Consider the following 19,421-nt stretch of genomic DNA (forward strand, 5'->3'; position numbering starts at 1 on the left):
TTTCTGCATAGCATTGCTGACGGCCTCCGAGTTTCTGGTAAAAAGGAGTTATTTTGAATATGGCAGTATGGCCCCGATATTAATGTTGAGGCGAGGGAGTAGGGTGGCAATTTTGCAGTCCCTCAGGTCCTGCTGAATTTTTAGTCTCCATTTCATGGCTGCAGCCAGCCAGACTGAGAGGAGTGGAGAAGAGGGAAGGAGAGATCAGAGATTGGTGTGGGGGTGGGGGGGTGGAGGGTGGGTCACTGGGGTTGATTGAGACTCTGGGGGACATTGAATGGGGACGCTGGAGAGATCGGGGAGGAAGGGAGAAGATTGTTGTGCTCCAGTGGAGGACATGGGGCAGGAGGAGATCAGGTCCGTGTAGGGCATCAGGCGGGCAGGTCTGATTGCTGAGCATGTTAATAAGTTTGCTCAGGGTGTGGGGGGAAGCATTCCTGTTCCTCCTGACCCACAAACAGTGTTTGAAAAACACCTAGTCCTTGCAGCAGTCCTCACCTCCCTTTAATTGCCATCCTTTTTTTAATTTGGTCATGGAATGTGGCCTAGCAAGGCTGGCATTTATTGCCCATCCCTAACTGCCCTTGAGATGGTGGTGATGAGCTGCCTTCTTGAACTGCTGTAGTCTCTGTGTTGTAAGTACACCCACAGTGCTGTTACGAAGGGAGTTCCAGGATTTTGACCCAGTGATGATGAAGGAACAGCAATATATTTCCAAGTCAGGATGGTTTCCACCTCCATAACATCACCCGACTTCACCCCTGTCTCAGCTCATCTACTGCTGAAATCTTCAGTCATGCCTTTGTTACCTCTAGACTTGACTATTCCAACACTTTCCTGGCTGGTTTCCCACATTCTACCCTGCGTAAACTTGAGGTCATCCAAAACTGTACTGCTTGTGTCCTAACTTGCACCAAGTCCCATTCCCCTATCACCCCTGTGCTCTCTGACCTACATTGGCTCCTGGTCAAGCAACATCTTATTTTTAAACTTTTCATCTTTGTTTTCAACTCCCTCGCCCCTCCCTATTTCTGTAATCTCTATGCCCCACAACGTTTCGAGATATCTACATTCATCTAATTCTGACCTCTTGAGCATCCCTGATTTTAATCATTCCACCGCCTAGTAACCCAGAGACCCAGGGTATTTCTCTGGGGACATGGGTTCGAATCCCACCACAGCAGAAGGTGGAATTTGATTTTAATTAATAAATCTGGAATTAAAAGACAGTCTAATGTTGGCCATGAAACCATTGTCGATTGTTGTAAAAACCCATCTGGTTCACTAATGTCCTTTAGGGAAGGAAATCTGCTGTCCTTACCTGGTCTGACCTACATGTGACTCCAGACCAACAGCAATGTGGTTAACTCTTACATATCCTCTGAAATGGCCTAGCAAGCCACTCAGTTGTACCTAACCGCTACGAAGTCAATAAAAAGGAATGAAACCGGACGGACCACCCGGCATCGACCTAGGCACCGGAAACGACAATGGCAAACGCAACCTTGTCGACCCTGCAAAGTCCTCCTTACTAACATCTGGGGGCTTGTGCCAAAGTTGGGAGAGCTGTCCCACAGACTAGTCAAGCAACAGCCTGACACAGTCATACTCACGGAATCATACCTTACAGCCACTGTCCCAGACACTGCCATCACTATCCCTGGGTATGTCCTGTCCCACCGGCAGGACAGACCCAGCAGAGGTGGAGGGACAGTGGTATACAGTAGGGAGGGAGTTGCCCTGGGAGTCCTCAACATCGACTCCGGACCCAATGAAGGTCAAACATGGGCAAGGTAACCTCCTACTGATTACCACCTACCGCCCTCCCTCAGCTGATGAGTCAGTACTCCTCCATGTTGAACACCACTTGGAGGAAGCACTGAGGGTGGCAAGGGCACAAAATGTATTCTGGGTGGCGGACTTCAATGTCCATCACCAAGAGTGGCTCGGTGGCACCACTACTGACCGAGCTGGCCGAGTCCTCAAGGACATAGCTGCTAGACTGGGTCTGCGGCAGGTGGTGGGGGAACCAACACGAGGGAAAAACATACTTGACCCTGTCCTCACCAATCTGCCTGCCGCAGATGCTTCTGTCCAAGACTCTATTGGTAGGAGGGACCACCACACAGTCCTTGTGGAGATGAAGTCCCGCCTTCACATTGAGGATACCGTCCATCGTGTTGTGTGGCACTATCACTGTGCTAAATGGGATAGATTTCGAACAGATGTAGCAATGCAAAACTGGGCATCCATGAGGCACTGTGGGCCATCAGCAGCAGCAGAATTGTACTCAACCACAATCTGTAACCTCATGGTCCGGCATATCTCCCAGTCTACCATTACCATCAAGCCAGGAGACCAACCCTGGTTCAATGAAGAGTGCAGGAGGGCATGCCAGGAGCATGATGGGGAAGCCCAGCACATCAGTGCGAAAGATAAGGCTGAAGCATTTGCAACAATCTTCAGCCAGAAGTGCCAAGTTGATGATCCATCTCGGCCCCCTCCTGAAGTCAGATGCCAGCCTTCAGCCAATTCGATTCACTCCACATGATATCAAGAAATGACTGAAGGCACTGGATACTGCAAAGTCTATGGGTCCTGACAATATTCCGGCAATAGTACTGAAGACCTGTGCTCCAGAACTTGCCGCACCCCTAGCCAAGCCGTTCCAGTATAGCTACAACACTGGCATCTACCCGGCAATGTTGAAAATTGCCCAGGTATGTCCTGTACACAAAAAGCAGGACAAGTCCAACCCAGATAATTACTGCCCCATCAGTCGACTCTCAATCATCAATAAAGTGATGGAAGGTGTCACCAACAGTACTATCAAGCAGCACTTGCTTCGCAATAACCTGCTCAGTAATGCTCAGTTTGGGTTCCGCCAGGGCCACTCAGCTCCTGACCTCATTACAGCCTTGGTTCAAACATGGACAAAAAAGTTGAACTCAAGAGGTGAGGTGCGAGTGACCGCCCTTGACATCAAGGCAGCATTTGACCAAGTATGGCATCAAGGAGCCCTAGCAAAACTGGAGTCAATGGGAATCAGGGGGAAAACTCTCTGCTGGTTGGAGTCATACCTAGCGCAAAGGAAGATGGCAGTGGTTGTTGGAGGTCAATCATCTGAGCTGCAGGACATCACTGCAGGAGTTCCTCAGGGTAGTGCCCAAGCCCAACCATCTTCAGCTGCGTCATCAATGACCTTCCTTCAATCATTAGGTCAGAAGTGGGGCTGTTCACTGATGATTGCACAATGTTCAGCACCATTCGTGACTCCTCAGATACTGAAGCAGTCCATGTAGAAATGCAGCAAGACCTGGATAATATCCAGGCTTGGGCTGATAAGTGGCAAGTAACATTTGCGCCACACAAGTGCCAGGCAATGACCATCTCCAACAAGAGAGAATCTAACCATCTCCCCTTGACATTCAATGGCATTACCATCGCTGAATCCCCCACTATCAACATCCTAGGGGCTACCATTGACCAGAAACTGAACTGGAGTAGCCATATAAATACCGTGGCTACAGGATCAGGTCAGAGGCTAGGAATCCTGCGGCGTGTAACTCACTTCCTGACTCCCCAAAGCCTGTCCACCATCTACAAGGCACAAGTCAGGAGTGTGATGGAATACTCTCCACTTGCCTGCATGGGTGCAGCTCCAACAACACTCAAGAAGCTCGACACCATCCAGAACAAAGCAGCCCGCTTGATTGGCACCCCATCTACAAACATTCACTCCCTCCACCACCGACGCCCAGTGGCAGCAGTGTGTACCATCTATAAGAAGCACTGCAGCAATGCACCAAGGCTCCTTTGACAGCACCTTCCAAACCCGTGACCTCTACTACCTCGAAGGACAAGAGCAGCAGATGCATGGGAACACCACCACCTGCAAGTTCCCATCCAAGTCACGCACCATCCTGACTTGGAACTATATCGCCATTCCTTCACTGTTGCAGGGTCAAAATCCTGAAACTCCCTTCTTAACAGCTCTGTGGGCGTACCTACTTCACATGGACTACAGTGGTTCAAGAAGGCAGCTCACCACCACCTTCTAAAGGGCAATTAGGGATGGGCAAAAAATGCTGGCATAGCCATTGACGCCCACATCCCATGAATGAAAAAAAAAGTGTGTACCATCTACAAGATGCACTGTAGCAACACACCATCTAAACCCGCAACCTCTACCACCTAGAAGGACAAGGGCAGCAGTTGCACGGGAATACCACCACCTGCAAGTTCCCCTTCAAGCCACACACCATCCTAACAGAATTACATCCCCGTTCCTTCACTGTCGCTGGGTCAAAATCCTGGAACTCTCTTCCTAACAGCACTGTGGGTGTACCTACCCCACATGGACTGCAGCGGTTCAAGAAGGTGGCTCACCACCACCTCCTCAAGGGCAAACAGGGATGCGCAATAAATGCTGTCATAGTCAGCGATGCCCATGAATGAATTTTTTTAAAAATTGTCGAAGGGAAGTTTATAGACGCATACAAATTTTAACAGTGGAGGTGTAATTAGGCCCTTCTTTTCCACATTGATTTCAGACCACTTGTGGAGGCTGTTTTTCTTCAGTCCCATTTGCCTGTTTTTTCCTCAATCTCATTTCCTGCTTTCCTCTTAGCCAATTCAATTTTTCCTGCTTTCTCATTGTGCTCTTTTATATTCCTCTTTAAGTAATTAGCTAATATTTTCTGACTCAGATTGCCATCCGTGCACCAGAACACCAGTCAGCAGAATTTATGAATAGGAAGGGCGAACACTCCATTAATGTCCAGTTAGTCATCGATCACAGAAACAAGATAATACACAATTGCCAAGGAGCTGGCCCATTTATGCTGTGACACTCAACCATCTGAATATTCAAAATTTCCAGGAACAGAACAGTTATCTGCTTGGGGACATGGGAAATTTCTACATATATGGCTCATGATATCCCTTCCCAATCCCACCAAGCCTCAGCAACACAACCATAGTCAAAGCTGAAATACCAGGATCATATTTGAGCATACCACAGGGCTCTTTAAACAGAGGTTTAGGTGTTTTGACAGATCTGGGGGGTCCCAACAACATGCCTCACAAAGAGTCTCCTGCATCCTGCACAATTCTGTCATACAAAGAGGCCTGCATTTGGAGGAGGCATTGCAGCAGCACAACTCATTAGACATACGAATTAGAAGTAGGCCATTCAGCCGTGATCGTGGCTGATCTGATTGTAACCTCAACTCCACATTCCAGCCTACTCCCGATAACCGTTCACCCCCTTGCTTATCAAGAATCTACCTCTGCCTTAAAAATATTCAAAGACTCTGCTTCCACTGCCTTTTGAGGAAGAGAGTTCCAAAGACTCACGTTCCTCTGAGAAAAAAGATTTCTCCTCATCTCTGTCTTAAATGGGCGACCCCTTATTTTTAAACAGTGACCCCTAGTTCGAGATTCTCCCACAAGAGGAAACATCCTTTCCACAGCCACTCTGTCAAGACCCCTCAGGATCTTATATCTTTCAATCAAGTTGCCTCTTACTCTTCTAAATTCCAGTGGATACAAGCCTTATCTAACCTTTCCTCACAAGACAACATGCCCGTTCTAGGTATTAGTCTAGTAAACTAGTCTAGTAGGGCGGCACAGTGGCGCAGTGGTTAGCACCACAGTCTCACAGCTCCAGGGACCTGGGTTCGATTCTGGGTACTGCCTGTGCAGAGTTTGCAAGTTCTCCCTGTGACCGCGTGGGTTTTCGCCGGGTGCTCTGGTTTCCTCCCACCGCCAAAGACTTGCAGGTGATAGGTAAATTGGCTATTGTAAATTGCTCCTTGTGTCGGTAGGTGGTGGGGAATATGGGATTACTGTAGTGTTAGTGTAAATGGGTGGTTCTTGGTCAGTGTGGAGTTGGTGGGCCGAATGACCTGTTTCAGTGCTGTATCAATAATAAACCTTCTTTGAATTGTTTCCAACACATTTACATCCTTCCTTAAATAAGGAGACCAATGGTGTACACAATACTTCAGATGTGGTCTCACCAATGCCCTGTATAACTGAAGCATAACCTCCCTACTCTTGGTATTCAATTCCCCTCGCAATAAACAATAACATTCTATTAGTTTTCCTAATTACTTGCTATACCTGCACACTAACCATTTGCAATTCAAAGACACCCAGATCCTTCTGCATCTCAGAGCTCTGCAATCTCTCACCATTTAGATAATATGCTTCTTTTTTATTTTTCCTGCCAAAATGGACAATTTCACATTTTCCCACATTATACTCCATTTGCCAGATCTTTGCCCATTCACAACCTATCTATATCCCTTTGTAGCCTCCTTACGTCCTCTTCACAACTTACTTTCATACCTCTCTTTGTGTTATCAGCAAATTTAGCAACCATGCCGTCGGTCCCTTCATCCAAGTCACTTATATAAATTGTAAAAAGTTGAGGCACCAGCACTGATCCCTGTGGCACATCACTTGTTACATCTTGCCAATCAAAAAATGACCCATTTATGCCTACTCTCTGTTTCCTGTCAGCTAGCCAATCTTCTATCCATGCCAATATATTACCCCCTAAACCATGAGCTTTTATTTTCTGCAATAACCTTTGATGTGGCACCTTATCAAATGCCTTCTGGAAATCTAAGTACAGTACATCCACCGGTTGCCCTTTATCCTTTATCCGAGGAAGACCAAGGTGAAAGTAAGGTCTTGTTACTCATGTTGGAACCCTTGAGAGGTGTGTGAGCCTATGAGGGCTCAGTTGTAATCTGTGCCTGGTGCTGGGGCAGTCTGGAAGATGGTCACATACCCAAAGACCTTCGGTATGGTGAGATAGCCGGGGCCAGATGATCAGTGGGGTGCCCAAAGCTCCGAATCAGTGATACTTGCAAGTGTGACATGAAGGTCCTAAATGTTGACTATCGCACTTGGAAGCCACGAGCTAGCGAAAGAGGGAATGATGACACAGCCTGTGGACTGGTGTGCACCACCACTACGACCAGTGACTACAGCAGCTTGGCAACAGGCGCCGATGCCAAAAACAATGCAGAGCATCATTTGGCAGCTTCACGTGCCAACCAACTTGGGGGAGGAGTGAAAGGAATGTTGTAAGGGATTGTTGAAAGAGATGGACAGATGAAGAGCTGTATTCATCCATGCTGCTGTTTTAAATCTCAGTCTATATTGAATCCAGCTTCTGGGTGTGATGCTGCTGCCACTGGCCCTCTGAGTCACTTCTGTCCAGGCTTGCTGGATATTTGACCTGGTTATGCTCTCGCAACTGCTTGGGAACAGTACCTTCCTCCTTGGCCTGACCTTCTCCACCAGGGTCTCCAGCAAGCCATTAGAAAACCTAGGGTGGCCCTGTGACTGATTATTGCCTACAGAACTTTGTCCACACTATTTCCAAGAAATCTGACACCATGGAATGCAACTTCCCTTTATGAGGTGCATTCATGTTTCAAATAGATTGAGGGCAGCCTACATGATCAGCTTGACAATCTTATTCAAATGAAGCCCTGGAGTTTAAATTGTCTGGGCCTCATGCTCACCCTGCCCAATGCCCACCCTATTTTTGCTCTGTGTTAAAAATAGAATCACAGAATCATTACAGCTCAGAAGGAGGCCATTCGGCCCAATGTGTCCGCACCGACTCTCTGAAAGAGCAACTCCCTCAGTTCCATTCCCCTGCTTTCTCTTCATAACCCTGCACATTCTTCCTGTTCATATAACTATCCAATTCCCTTTTGAATGCTTCATTTGAACCTGCCTCCACCACGTTCTCAGGCAGCGCATTCTAGACCTTAACCACTCGCTGCATGAAAAAGTTTTTCTTCATGTCACTTTTGCTTCTCTTACCAAATAATTTAAATCTGTGCCCTCTCGTTCTTGATCCTTTCACAAGTGGGAACAGTTTCTCTCTATCTACTCTGTCCAGACCCCTCATGATTCTGAATACCTCTATCAAATCACCTCTCGGCCTTCTCTTCTGCAAGGAAAACAGCCCTAACTTCTCCAATCTATCTTCATAACTGAAATTCCTCATCCCTGGAATCATTCTCATGAATCTTTTCTGTACTCTCTCCAAAGTCCTCATGTCTTTCCTCAAGTGAGGCGCCCAGAATTGGATGCAATACTCCAGCTGAGGCTGAACTAGTGTCTTATAGAAGTTCAACATAATTTCCTTGCTGTTGTACTCTATGCCCCTATTAATAAAGCCCAGGATACTGTATGTTTTATTAACCGTTCTCTCAACCTGTCCTGCCACCTTCAGTGACTTATGCACATATACACAAAAGTCGCTCTTCTCCTGCATCCCCTTTAGAATTGTACCCTTTATTTTATATTGTCTTTCCATGTTCTTCCTACCAAAATGAATCACTTCACATTTCTCTGCATTGAACTTCATCTGCCACCTGTCTGCCCATTCCACCAACTTTCCTATGTCCTTTTGAAGTTCGACACTATCCTCATCACAGTTCACAATGCTTTCAAGTTTTGTATCATCTGCAAACTTTAAAACTGTGCTCTGTACACCAAGATCTATGTCATTAATATATATCAGGAAAAGCAAGGGTCCCAATACTGATCCCTGGGGAACTCAACTACAAACCTTCCTCCAGCTCGAAAAACATCCATTAACCAACCACTATTCTTTGTTACCTGTCACTCAGCCAATTTCATATCCATGTTGCTGCTGTCCCCTTTATTCCATGAGCTACAAATTTGCTCATAGGTCTGTTGTGTGGCACTGTATCAAACACCTTTTGAAACTCCATGTACACCACATCAACAGCATTGCTCTCATCAACCGTCTCTGTTACCTCCTCAAAAAGCTCCAGCAAGTTAGTTAAGTGTGATTTTCCCTTAAGAAATCCATGCTGGCTTTCCTTAATTAACTCATATTTGTCCATGTGACAATTGATTTTGTCCCAAATTATTTTTTCTAAAAATTTTCCCACCACCGAAGTTAAACTGACTGGCCTGTAGTTGATGAGCTTATCTTTACACCCTTTTTGAACAAGGGTGTAATGTTTGCAATTCTCCAGTCCTCTGGCACCACCCCCAAGTCTAAGGAAGACTAAAAAATTATGGCCGGTGCCTCTGTGATTTCCACCCTCACTTCCCTCAGTATCCTTGGATGCATCTCTTCTGGCCCTGGCGTTTTATCCACTTTAAGTACAGACAGCCTATCTAATACTTTTTAAACACCTTTAGTGTCTGACTTACCTCCTCTTTCAACATTGCATGGGTAGCATCTTCTTCCTTGGTAAAAACAGATGCAAAGTATTCATTTGTTACCTCAGCTATGCCCTCTGCCTCCATGTGTAAATCCCCTTTCTAGTCCCTAATCAGCCCCACTCCTCCTTTTACCACCCTTTTACTATTTATATGCCTATAGAAAACTTTGGGATTTCCTTTAATGCTAGCTTCCAGTCTCTTTTCATGCTTTCTCTTTGCTTCTCTTATTTGCTTTTTCACTTCCCCTCTGGATCTTCTCTATTCAGCCTGGTTCTCAATGGTATTTTCTACCTGGCATCTGTCATAAGCACACTTTTTCTTCTTTATCTTAATCACTACCTCTTTTGTCATCCAGGGAGCCCTCAATTTGTTTGCCTTACTTTTCCCCTTCGAGGGAACATACCTCAACTGTACCCGAACTATCGCTTCTTTGAAGGTAGTCCATTGTTCATCTAACAGTTTTCCTGCCAGCTTTTGACTCCAATTTATTCGTCCCAGGTCCATTCTTACCCCATTGAAGTTAGCCTTCCCCCAGTTAATTATTCATATGCTGGATTGCTCTTTGTCCTTTCCATAGTCACCCTAAACCTTATGATATAATGATCACTATCCCCTAAAGGCTCTCCGACTGATACTTGATCCACTTGGCCCACCTCATTCCCAAGAGCAAGGTCTAGCAGTGCCTCCTTTCTCGTTGGACTAGCAAAATACTGTTGTAGAAAATTTTACTGAACACACTCTAGGAACTCTTACCCCTCAATGCCCTTTACACTACTATTATCCCAGTCTATGTTTGGATAATTTAAGTCCCCCATTATAACTACCCTATAATTTTTGCACATTTCTGTAATTTCCTTGTAGATTTGTTCCTCCAGGTCCTTCCCACTGTCTGGTGGCCTCGAGACAACACCAAGCAATGTAACTGCACTTTTTTTGTTCCTTAGCTCTAGCCAAATTGATTCTGGCCTCGACCCTTCTGGGACATCCTTTTCCTCCAGCACTGCAATGCTCTCCTTAATCAATACTGCCACCCCTCCCCCTTTTTTCCCTTTTCTATCTTTCCTGAACACCTTGTATCCAGGAATATTTAACACCTGGTCCTGCCCTTCTTTCATCCAGGATCTCTGTTATTGTCACAACAGCATATTTCCACTTGGCAATCTGTGCCTGTACCTCACCAGTCTTATTAACCACATTCCATGCATTCACATACATGCACATTAACCCTGGTCCAGACTTTATTACTTTCTCCCTTACTCTGACCCCACCTAATAACGTACTATTCCCTACTCTTGTGCTATCTATCTCCCCCAGTATTCTGTGCATCTTGGTATTCTTCTCTAATACTTGCTCCTGGTTCCCATACCCCAGACAAGTTACCAGTTTTGCTTCTCTCCAATCTGAGCTCCCTCTCAGGTTCCCATCCCCCTGACAATTTAGTTTAAACCCTCTCCAACAACACTAGCAAATCTCCCTGCAAGGATATTCATCCCAGTCCTGCTAAGATGCAACACGTCCATCTTGTGCAGGTCCCACCTACCCCAGAACCAGTCCCAATGTCTCAGAAATCTGATGCCCTCCCTTCAGTGCCAGTTCTCCAGCCATGTGTTCAATTGCTCAATTCTCCTATTCTTATGCTCACTTGCACATGGGACTGGGAGTAATCCTGAGATTACTGCTTTTGAGGTCCTGCTTTTTAATCTCCTTCCTAGCTCCCTAAAATCTGCTTTCAAGACTTCATCCCCCTTATTATTTATGTCATTGGTACCGATGTGGACCACAACCTCTGGCTGTTCACCCTCCCCCAGAAGAATGTCTTGCATCCGCTCCACGACATCCTTGACCCTGGCACCAGGGAGGAAACACACCATCCTGGAGTCACGTTTACCACCGCAGAAATGCCTGTCTGTTCCCCTAACTAATGAATCTCCTATCACTACTGCTTTTCCACTCCTCTTCCTCCCCTCCTATGCAGCTGAGCCACCTGTGGTGCCACAAAATTGGCTGTGACTGCTCTCCTCTGAGGAACCATCACCCTGACCAGTATCCAAAATGGAAAACCGATTAGCGACTGAGATCGTCTCAGGGGATTCCTGCACTACTTGTCTGTTTCTCTTAGACGGCCTGTCAGTCACCCATTCCTCATCTGCCTGCATACTTCTAACTTGCAGTATGACAACTTCCCTAAACATGCTATCCACGTAGTACTCCGCCTCGCTAATGCACAACAGAGACTCCAGCTGCCGCTCGAATTCCGAAACCCAGAGCTCAAGCTTCTGCAGCCAGTAACACTTCCTGCAGATGTGCTCATTAAGGACACGTGGTGAGTCCATGACTTCCCACATACCACAGGATATGCATTCCACTCGGCAGAGCTGCCCTGCCATACCTTAACTTCACAGACTATTTATTGTAAGTAGAATAGCTTACCAGGTACTCATCAACCAGCTCCTTCCACTGCACCGAAGCGGGAACCAAATACTAGAGGATTAAAAAAAAGTATGAAAAAAAGTACAAAAATGGAGCACCTCCTCCCCACTTCACCGAACTCGCCACTCACCAAACCCGAATCTCCCCACTCAGCTTGCAGTCGGCACTCAGTTTGCAGGCTGCACCCAGACCTCTACATTTATACCTATTGAAGCTGAATCTGCAGCAACCAGATTTGACCGGTCAGCTACTTACCTAATCAGCTACTCTGCGGTCAAGCCTGTTAATCCCTACCCATGACTGTAAGAAACTTACTTTACTTTCTTAACCCTACTTTACTTTCTTAACTCTACTTTATCTAGAGAGTAAATCCCAGTTAAATGCTAACTGCAGACTAGACTTTTATAAAGATAACAACACTTAAAATCCCCACTCACCAAACTCAAATCTCCACACTCAGCTTGCAGTCTGCACTCCGTTTGGGCAATAGGTTGCATTACATCAAATAAATGTCTGTAGGGACTTTTACCTGATACTTTTATTGCCATTTTAATCTTTGAAGCACTAACACTCAGTTGCTCTGCCAAAGTCTAATATTTATCATTCATCTATTAAGAAATTACAGTGATTAGCAAAATTAGGAGAAAAATGCTCCTAAAGGCATCCAACTAAAAAAAGGTAGTAAAATTGAACATATCGAAAAATTCTGCTACTGTGGTCAGATGCGCAATGAAAAAAGTTGAATGGTATATATGAATGTCAATATTAGGGATTAGATGAGATATCGAATCTTGCAAACAGATGGTTTTTAAAAAAAAATTAGCTTTGTCATATATTTGACTAGGCCAGGTTTGTGAATCTTGTGAATAATCTGTTTCAGATCATATCGGACAGATCCCTTCTGTAAGATTCCCACACCTGAGAGAGAAAAAATAGAAAATCCTGCTGCATATTAAACACAAATTTATGATTTGATATCAAATAACAACAACAACATATATTTATATAGTGCCTTTGACATAATAAAACGTCCCAAGACGCTTCACAGGAGCATCATGAAGCAAAATTGGACACTGAGTCAAGTAAGGTGGTATTAGGGCAGATGGCCAAAAATCTTGGTTAAAATGTATATACACATATTGGTGTGAGTATGCAGATATAGATAAATATTATAACCTTTAAATTAAACTGAGATATAAAGTTTTTTTATCAATTGGTCTAAACCATTTTGAACCATTTACTTAAATATATACATTTAGTAAGAAAAAAACTGTTTCCTGAAATTTATTCCACTTTTGTTTCGAAAGACAGCCTTATAAAATATGAGACAAACAGGTTACACAACACTAGAGTCCTCAAGACACTGTGATTTAAATGATACACAACATTTAACATGACAGCTGCCTCATTAGTCTGTAGTTGGATCTTGAAAATAGAGTACAGTTCCCAATGCTTGTTCTACACTGGAGCATTGTAAAAATGCCTTAACATATAATGACATAACAGCAATTCTTTGAAATGGTGTATAATTTGTAATCTGTTACTGTAAAAATCTTGTTCTGAAATATTAATCAGTAATAAGATCAATTTGTAGTCATAACTGTAACCATCATTACTGATAGTGACATTTCCACACCATATTATAAAATATAATTGCACAAAAACAATCTTTAGACCACACCCTCTCCACTTACAGAAACTAAATAATAATCCTGCAATTAAAATAAGTTTTTTAGGATTATAAAAGGTTAAATTGGCAAAATAGAAATTATTATAAATTTAAGTGTAATATAAACTGATTTTTTTGGGGGGGTAGGATTAATCACTGAAGTGCAACTTACTGCCAGCTTGTCAGTCACATTTAAATTCCCACAGAAAACAGTTTACTTTTCACCAGAATATTCAAGGTAACCGGAACAGTTTTGCTTCCCGTAATGAAGACCTCTGGGACAGTGCACAGTAATCACTTTGCTAAATTGTGGACTTGTTTCAGTAACTAGCACAGGCTTGTTGAGATATTAGTCTGCATCAAACTAACTTGATTAATCAAAACCTGTCAGCACTGTTGTTTATAAGGTGAAAGATCATTAGGTCAAACAGATTTAATTGGCTGGTTCTCTGCAGACTGAGATAAGGTGCTAGTAATTTGTTTCACACAACTCAGGGAATTCACTTAAAACTGCCTCATTGGTCGATTATAAAAATATCTCAAAAACAGTGATAGTTTATCTTCACGTTTGCTTTAAAAAAACAGAAAACATAATAAAATATTTTCAACCCAAGAATTATCGAGAATATGGGGATGAATTTCCTGATCACTTAGGCCAGTGATGTTGGAGAGGGACAGGCACTGGGCAGTAGGGTTGGTGAAACTGACTCAGATCCATATTACTGAATCTGTACCCTGTCGGCTGAATTTAATGGCCCCCCGAGACAGGTTCGGAGGTGAGGGGACCCTAGAATTGTGACGGGAGGCACTGGGGGAGGGGGGGGGGATGCAGAGGGCTTGTCGCCTCACCGTCACAACACAATTTTGTCGGATCCGGGATAGGCTAAAGAGGCCTTCCCGCCCAGATGCCGATTTAAGGGCATCTTCCTGCGCCGCTGGGAATTAACCAGCATGATGCGGTTAGCAAGTAAAACTAGGCGACCTACCTGCAGGCTTAGGGTGGAGGCATGCTCCATGGGCAATCTGGCCCAAGGATAACTCCATCCTGAGAAAACCAGCACCTCCCTAAACCACCCTCTCCCTGCACTAAATGCCCACCCTCCTCCCCACCCTCGCCAGGGCCTGCAGGTCTGGCCCTGGTGACCCTGCTTCACTTACCTTGGGTCTGGGCTCCAGCAGTGGGCCTGGGTCCAAGGCCTCTTGCAATACCGGCAGTGGCCACCGCTCCTGGTGGCATTGCTGATAATGCCAAGCTGCTGGCCCTCTGATTGGCTATCAGCTCTTGGTAGCGGGATCTCCGGCTATAAAGGGTAGGAGATTAATGCGCCCGGCGCCATAGTCGTGTACCAGGGGGACCTCCAGTTGGCCAAGGTGGGAGTCCCACCGCCTTTTTGGCCCGGCGCTGGGAGCCCCGTCATGGGCACAAAATTCAGCCCATGTGAATGCCAACTGCAATTTTCTAGCCGATCTTTTAGACTGCCCTAAGAAGTAAAAAAGGAGTCATTACTTCATTTAAATATCAGAAAGCATTCAAATAAAACACAGCCCAATTTTCCATCCACACAGGATAGGTCTATATGTGTGCTTTCTTTGCGAATCTGGATTGAGTCCAAGCAGTTATTGCCCATCCCTAATTGCCCTTGAGAAGGTGGTGGTGAACTGCCTTCTTGAACTGCTGCAGTCCATGTGGGGTAGGTACACCCACATGATGTAAGGAAGGGATTTCCAGGCTTTTGACCCAGCGACAGTGAAGGAAAGGCACTATAGTTCTAAGTCAGGATGGTGTGTGGCTTGAAGGTGAACTTGCAGGTTGTGGTGTTCCCATGCATCTGCTGCCCTTGTCCTTCTAGGTGGCAGAATTCACGGGTTTGGAAGATGCTGTCGAAGGAGCCTTGGTGTGTTGCTGCAATGCATTTTGTGTATGGTACACACTGCTGCCACTGTGCGTTGGTGGTGGTGGATGTGAATGTTTAAGGTGGTGGATGGGGCATCGATCAAGCAGGCTGCTTTGTCCTGGATGGTGTTGAGCTTCCTGAGCGTTCCATCACAGTCCTGACTTGTGCCTCGTAGATGGCGGACAAGCGTTGGGGAGTCAGGGGGTGAGTTACTCGCCACAGAATTTCCAGCCTCTGACCTGCTCTTATAGCCACAGTAATTTTGTGGCTGGTTCAGTTCAGTTTCTGGTCAATGGTAACCCCCCTGGATGTTGACAGTGGGGATTCAGCGATGTTAATGCTATTGAACATTAAGCAGAGATGGTCAGATTCTCTCTTGTTTGAGATGGTCATTACCTGGCACTTGTGTGGCGTGGATGTAACTTGCCACTTATTAGCCCAAGCCTGGATGTTGTACAGGTCTTGCTGCATATTGACACGGGCTGCTTCAGTATCTGAGAAGTCGCAAATGGTGCTGAACATTGTGCAATTATCAGCGAACATCCCACTTCTGAACATATGATGGAGGGAAGGGCATTGATCAAGCAGCTGAAGCTGGTAAGGCCTAGGACACTACCCTGAGGAACTCCTGCACAGTGATGTCCTGGAACTAAGATGATTGATCTCCAACAACAACCATCTTCCTTTGTGCTAGGTATGACTCCAACCAGTGGAGAGTTTTCCCCCTGATTCCCATTGACTCCAGTTTTGCTAGGGCTGCTGATGCCATACTCAGATGTCAAGGCAGTCACTCTCATCTCACCTCTTTTGTCCATGTTTGGACCAAGGCTGCAATGAGGTCAGAAGCAGAGTGTCCCTGGCTTTGGTGGGTGTTGTGGTGCGGGGTGGGGTGTGTTGTTGGTAGTTGTGAACCAGGCTACTGGCCTATCCATGTAGAAATGCCCTTTGTTTTGGAAACACCCCAGAGACAAGATGAGACCGTTACAGACTTATGACCATGAATCGTGCAGAACCACAGTTTGCTGGATCCAAGGATGGAAAATGATCAGATGGAGTCAAATCGTACTCTGGACAGATAGCAGTAGAAGAAAAGGGGTGCCTCATGCACCACTCTAACTAATTTAGGGCTGAATCTTAATATAACAGCTCACAGCTACAGCGACCCGGGTTCGATTCTGGGTACTGCCTGTGTAGAGTTTGCAAGTTCTCCCTGTGACCGCGGGGTTTCCGCTGGGTGATCAGGTTTCCTCCCACAGCCAAAGACTTGCAGGTTGATAGGTAAATCAGCCATTGTAAATTGCCCCTAGTGTAGGTAGGTGGTAGGGAATATGGGATTAATGCAGGATTAGTATAAATGGGTGGATGTTGGTCGGCACAGACTCGGTGGGCCGAAAGGCCTGTTTCAGTGCTGTATGTCTCTATGACTCTTTGACTATGACTCTAACAGATCCACTTGCAGTGGGGGTGGGGTTTGGGGGGACTGGTAACAAGTTGGGAACCAATTTTTAATTGAAGCAGGTTTTGCTATGGTTCTTTAACTGAGCCATGGCATGAGCATCCCGTGTTTGCATTTCTCAACCAATGACAGAGAGCAGGCATGATAAGACACTGTATCTGTCAAAGGAAGGATTTCTCGTTAAAGGGACCGTGGTAGGCGGCACAATGGGTGAACTGCACATTGATTCCTGTGGCTTTAGCAACCACAGGAATAGAGAGGAGAACTGGGGAGGCTGCTCTCCCAGCTGCCACCACCAACCACCTCTTCCAACCCCACGCACCCCAAGCAGAATTGCTCCCTGAACACCCTGGGCAGATGTGGCCTCCTGCTCAGAGCTATTCTCACTTTCCTCCTCCTCATTCTTCCAGTAGCTTGTCCTGCTCTGTGTGGCATCTGTTCATTCTCCAAGTAATGCTCTATTGCAAGGGAAATGCCTATTGGTGCACCAATGCCTGGGAGCAACTGGCTTGTGCAGAAGCCCTGAAGTCAGAATAAATTACTTCAGCACCTACCACACCACTCTCTGTAGACTTTTGCAACTTTAAACAACTGTAGAAAGCATCCAGCTCTTGTAGAATCAAAGCAACAGCCAAAAGAAATCAACTAGCAACTAACCTGTGAGTCATTAATGATCCCTTTAAATAATGCTGTGTAGGGGGATGGCGAGGGCTGGGTTCCTTCCTGCTGAGGAACAGAGTTCAGCTGTGCGAGGTTACGAGAGAGTGTTTGCTGGAGCATTGAACTAAAAAACGGTACCACTGGCATCAAGTCCGTGTTGTACCGTGTGCACGAACACACTCTCCAATATGGCATCCGATGCGATTCGCCCCATTAGTATGTGTGCGTGCTGCAGACACCATTTTGGAACTCTGGGGCACTCAGCGCCAAAAATTGGGTGCAAACAATCCCAATTTCTCACCATATCCTTCTAATTGCTGCAAATGAATACTCAAACATCTTCCTTCTCATTTTTTTCCATTGTTTCAATGTGTATTCAAATTGGATTTTAAAATAATCTTGAAATTAGATACTATGATTCATCACAGATGAGTGTTCTGGCAAACACACAGAAAAATGTAGAGCTGGACATCACACATGCAGACCTCATGCTGATCACGTTATGAGAGGGTTTTAAAAATAACTAAGTAAACTTACATTAAAAAACTCACCCTCTTTATATGATAAGTAGTAGGCTATAAGCCCTTGGCTCCCAATCTATTTTGGGACAAGTCTTCGCTATAATGCACATATCATTATAATATACAGAATAGCAAGGAACCCAGGATTGTATTATAACAGGAGTGGATTGCATATTTAAATGGCTTATCTAATTAGAATTGTGACCCTTTACATTGTGATACACTGAGAACAGTTATACTTTATTCTTTCTGCAAGTGCAGCTAAATCTGTAATATCAACCAGTACAGTATCATTAAGCTCATGAATATTTGATAATATTCTTAAGTTAACAGAATGGGAAAAATGCAGAGATACTTTCCAGATCTACCCGCACCCCCCACCCCCGTATTAATTCCTACGAAAACGAGTGCATTTTTACCCAGTTTAAAAAGTTTGCAATTCATGTTATGAAGGCACCTAGTTTAACCTAGAATCACAGTCTCAATGTAGGGTAGTTAGTTTGCAGATCAAACGAAGATGAGTGGGTTTGTGAATTTAGAGGAAGCAGATCATACAAAAAACTTCAAAGGATTTCTGGGCTGATAAGTGGCAAATGGAATTCAAATGGACAAAAGCAAATCGGAAGTGAGGCAAGAAACAAGGCAAATAACATGCCAATTCATTTGTGCTCAAAACCCCTGAGGTTATGCTAAGGTTCTCCAGTGCTCTGGTCAGCCTGTATTTGGAGTACTATGTATCGTTCTGGTCACCTAGAGGCAGTGCAGCAGACAATAACAAGCTTAATTATCTGTTGACTTGGGGAATGGGCTGTGAGGAATGACCTGATAAGTTAGGGCTTGTCTACCTCAAAAATAGATGTATCAAAGGGGACCCTATACATGTTTCTAACATGATAGTGAATCAAAAACACAATATTTCTCTTAAGGACGAGGTCAGCAAACAGGTTCAGGGGTGTGAAGGGAATATTTAAGATATATACCTCAGGAAGAATTTATTTATGGAGGATGGTAAATAATTACATACAGTTGCCAATAAAGTAGTTTGAGGCCAGGACACAAAAGTTATTGAACAAACAATTACATGTTATAGTGGGAAAAACAATAGGGTTGGCATTTGGAAAGATATGATCATGGGGTAAAGGACTTTTTCACCTGAAAGTATCTTGTGTTACTTAACAAACTGCAGCAGGTTAAAATTCTGAAATGATTCATATCATTAGGGAAGGAAAAAAATCAGCCAGGATTCCCACTCCTGACTGCTATCCAGTTGCCCTTGCTGAAAAATGCTTGTGTGCAAATGTCAAGTAAGAAGAGCATCAAGCATTGTGGTGCTCCTTCACCATCTTTCTCTAGAGGGTATATCTTGCAAGATCTCAAGCCAATGGCAGGGCCTCGCATGTAAACTGTGCACATAGATTATTATTTCCAGACACTTGTCTGTTTTCAGAACACCTCTCTGTGTACAATGAACCTATACAATAATTTGTTAAATATATCTGCACCCCGTCATTATCAAAATACCTTTTTATTTTACACCAGGTATATTATTTGGATTT

At 44.8% G+C, this 19,421-nt stretch overlaps 1 protein-coding gene across 7 annotated transcripts in view; it reads right to left on the bottom strand.

Annotated features, from left to right (window-relative positions):
- Positions 1-19,421, bottom strand: part of tox (thymocyte selection-associated high mobility group box) — a 323,812-nt gene that overhangs the window by 152,953 nt on the left and 151,438 nt on the right. For 5 of the 7 annotated variants that reach the window (XM_068031890.1, XM_068031889.1, XM_068031891.1 and 2 more), the window contains exon 3: positions 11,665-11,715. The exons of the other annotated variants lie outside the window; for them this stretch is intronic. In XM_068031890.1, the coding sequence (XP_067887991.1) occupies positions 11,665-11,715 (51 nt within the window). The remainder of the gene's footprint in view (positions 1-11,664; positions 11,716-19,421) is intronic. 7 annotated transcript variants of the gene reach the window in all.

This window comes from Heterodontus francisci, chromosome 5 (genome assembly GCF_036365525.1).
Source record: "Heterodontus francisci isolate sHetFra1 chromosome 5, sHetFra1.hap1, whole genome shotgun sequence".
NCBI classification, from domain to species: Eukaryota; Metazoa; Chordata; class Chondrichthyes; order Heterodontiformes; family Heterodontidae; genus Heterodontus; species Heterodontus francisci.